This window comes from Triticum dicoccoides, chromosome 2A (genome assembly GCF_002162155.2).
Source record: "Triticum dicoccoides isolate Atlit2015 ecotype Zavitan chromosome 2A, WEW_v2.0, whole genome shotgun sequence".
Lineage (NCBI taxonomy): Eukaryota > Viridiplantae > Streptophyta > Magnoliopsida > Poales > Poaceae > Triticum > Triticum dicoccoides.
Genome location: NC_041382.1, coordinates 625,827,919 through 625,831,368, shown reverse-complemented (window position 1 = coordinate 625,831,368; position 3,450 = coordinate 625,827,919). Strand labels below are relative to the sequence as shown.

General features: G+C 55.0%; 1 protein-coding gene across 1 annotated transcript; it reads right to left on the bottom strand.

The window, feature by feature from the left end:
• Window positions 1-1,365: 1,365 nt before the first annotated feature.
• Window positions 1,366-2,440, bottom strand: LOC119355841. Its single transcript, XM_037622727.1, has one exon. The coding sequence runs from the start codon at window positions 2,342-2,344 to the stop codon at window positions 1,808-1,810; it is 537 nt and encodes a 178-aa protein (XP_037478624.1). The 5' UTR covers window positions 2,345-2,440; the 3' UTR covers window positions 1,366-1,807.
• Window positions 2,441-3,450: the final 1,010 nt, after the last annotated feature.

Genomic DNA, 3,450 nt, shown 5'->3' with positions numbered 1-3,450 from the left:
CTTAGGAGTACTCCCTGGCTGCAAATGCGGCGACGTTCCTCCATGCCATGCGTGCGTGTCTCCGCCGCAGCAGAGGAGCAGTGTGCAGAGGTTTCTAGCGAGCGCTGGCCGCTAGCACTGCTCCCGGCCTTTTCGCAGAGTGATCGCCGGACGAGGAGAGACGTCAGCATTGCCGGATCGGGGTAACATCAGCACGGCTGCGCGTGGCGAGCGCGCTCGGCGCCAGGTGCCAGGGCCGAACCGTCGCGCACCTCACCGGCGCCGCAGTCCGTCGACGTGCCAATGTAATGGACGTGCCATGACTGTTGGTTTGGGTGGACAGGACGGCACACAGCTGGCTGGTGCAAGGCGGCCGGCCGACATGCATGGCGGCCGTTTACGTACGTGCCACCACGGAGCGCGGCATCGGTTCCACCACGGAGGGAGAGGGCTTCACATGCCAGCCTTGCTCGCTCCGTCCGAAGTGCATGCCGGCAGCGCTGCCCGGGCAGCGGGGCCTCTCCCCGAGGACGCCCCATCCGCGTCGACGTCGGAGCATTTGGCTGGCGAGCTGCCGTTTCGTGCGGGTTTTAAATTTTAATATCGCGTACGTAGCGCTCGGCGCGTGAGCGTTACGACTCGTGGCCGCGGGTCGCGCTGGATGGGGTTGGGTTGGGTCGTCTGATGATTGTTCCGTTCGACATTTCCGGTGTGCGGCATGGGGCCGGGCGGGGTCGCCGTCGATCGGGACCTTATCCGGCTACGACGTCGCCGGGAAAACGACGCGGCGCCATGCCATATTATCGGTGATCAGTTTAGCTGACCCGCCCCTAGCTAGATGCCTGTGATAGTATAGTAACGGATGGATGATCAATTATTGATCGATCTATCGATCCTACTCTTGCGCGGAGACTCCCAACCTCCTGCCCCGATTGGAAATTTAAAATCCAGCTGCCGCTTTCCATCAGCTTTTCTTTTGGAACTGGGACCCTACTAGCTAGTGTTACCAGATGTAGACTACAGAAGCTAAACTTCCCATAATTCTTTTTTTTTTTTTGCGGGGAAACTTCCCATAATTCAATCTGTGTATTTTTCAGATAGCGAATTTGCTAATTCTCATCTGCAATGTCTCATCTAACTCCTACACTGCTGATTAACCAAGCAAAATCAATGGGGAAAAACCTATGAATCTCCGCGTAGAATTCGGCGGTGTAGGAGTTAGAGTAGACTTTATCTAGTATAGATGAGAGCTAGACACATCCGATAGATATTATTAATGGTCAATTATGTCAGTGCGTGCTCACTGTTCAGTAGGGCCACAGTGTCGTTATATTGGAAGAAAAATGTGAGTAATCTTGTCACTTCAGAAAGGTGTAACACTCAACCGAAAGCAATTTCTTTTACCATTTATGCTCCTGTATCATGAGATCGGGTTGGCAAAGACAGGCATTTCTTCTCTGTTCAGCAACTTCGCCCAAAAACAGCAGTACAACCCACTGCAAAAAGCTTAAGACTACACGAAAGAAAGAAATAAAATACGCACGCCGACGCCTGACCAACCAACCTAGCTAGCCTTTTCCTCCAGGTGCCCCTGAAATTTGTCACGCCATGAACGAACGAACGAACACCCACCCGCTCCCCTTCCGTCAGGATCGCATGTCTTCGCTACTACGGTTTGTTTTTGCTACGCATGCCAAAAAGGAGGGCCCGAAACGAGCGAAACAATTAGTAGTAATGATCTCGCTTCGAGGCTATACTGCGGCGCATACTGGACCAGCCGCCGGCGATCGAGCCATGCCGATGCCATGCATGCTCCGTCTCCGGTCAGTCAGTCCTCGAAGCCGGTCCTCTTCCAGACGGCGTCGCGGACGCGGCTGAGGTCGCGCCCCTTGAGCGTCCTGCCGACCCCCTCGTGCACCGACAGGGACGCGGCGCGGCTGCGCCACGCCAGCTCGTGCGGCGGCACCACCGCGCCGCTCCGGCAGCCGGCGCCCAGCTTGCCGTAGTCGTCGTCGTCGTCGCCGTAGAGCTCCCACTCGCCGGCGTGGTGGCCCCTGTACTCGACCCCCAGGATCTTCTGCCAGTCTGGGATGCTCATCGGCAGCGACCCGGGCACGGCGCCGGGGCCGGCATGGGCATGGTCCAGCGGCTTCTTCCGGCCGCTGGCGCGGGCGGACGACGGGATCGTGCGGGCGCGCGCGAGCTCCGCGGGGCCGGAGTCCGCCCCGCCGAACGAGCCCCAGACGTCCGACTCGTCGAACTCGTCCGCCGCGCTGCCGGGGCTGCCCCGCGCCGCCGCGCTCCGGGACGGCGTGAACATCCGGTACGCGTGCTTCGCGGCCGCCGACCTCGCGCTCCCGGCCATGGCGCTCTCGTCTGTGCCTCGAGCTTACCGTGACGCCTCAACCACCGGTCTTTGGCGGAGGGAAGAGTGCGGGGTTGTGAGGAGGGCAATGGTTTTGGAGTTTGTGTGGGTTGGTTCGTCCAGGTTGGATTTTATAGGAGCATAGCCTAGTGGGTGGGTCCACGCCGCAGCGAGACATGGACCGGAAGCAGATAAGACTTGTGCTTGGAATGACGGTTCTAGCCTCGCGTGCCTTCCGCAGGGTGCACGGTTGCGTCGCTGTGCCATACGCTCACACTTGTCCGGCATGATGGCTGTACACACATTTTCCCCGCAAATACAATATGACCTTTTTTAGGGGACAATATGACCTTTTAATTGCATTTCTCTAAGGCCTTGGTTTGGAGGATTTTCCTGAGAAAAACCTAATGAATATGACCCGATTGAAAGTTTCCTATATATGCATTTGATTTGTAGGAAACGTATATTCCCTCCATCTCAAATTACCTGTCGCGAAAATGACTAACACAATTAAGAAAATTATCACGAGTGTGGCAATTTTAGAAAACTTGTAAACATTGTGTGGTATATTTGGAATGTTTCATTATACCATGTACTCATATCAAATCGCCTCTAAAAGGGCTCACCCGTCAAGTCGATGACACATGCCACATGGAATATAGAGGCAGAAGCTAAGGCGGACTTACATGGGCGCTTCGGTGTAGGTGGACATGGGTGATCGAACGGCCAACGTAAACCACTGCCTCAAACATCGCCCCACGCAACGTCAATCTTTGACGCACTTGACACCTTGCACAATGTCAATGAGTGATCATGTTGCCACTAACCTTGACATAGCTCATGCCGTCAATATTACGGAATTGTGTGCCAGCTTGATCTATCGCTCCAAAACAGATCCGTCTCGTAGTACCGAGCCAGCAACATTTTGTTAGGTTGCACTAGCAATTCCGTGGCGGTGTTTTGCGAGCTAAAACACGCAAACAAACGAACAAAATATGTACACACCAACCTCATCGCAGGTACGTCCTATCATATCTTCTATATCTAAATAGCTAGCCCCCATTAACATATTTCTCTCAACATGCAAGCATGCCACCTCATCATTC

Bases quoted from the DNA above. Each gene is read 5' to 3' on its own strand.
- LOC119355841 (XM_037622727.1), bottom strand. From the start codon at position 2,344: ATGGCCGGGAGCGCGAGGTCGGCGGCCGCGAAGCACGCGTACCGGATG.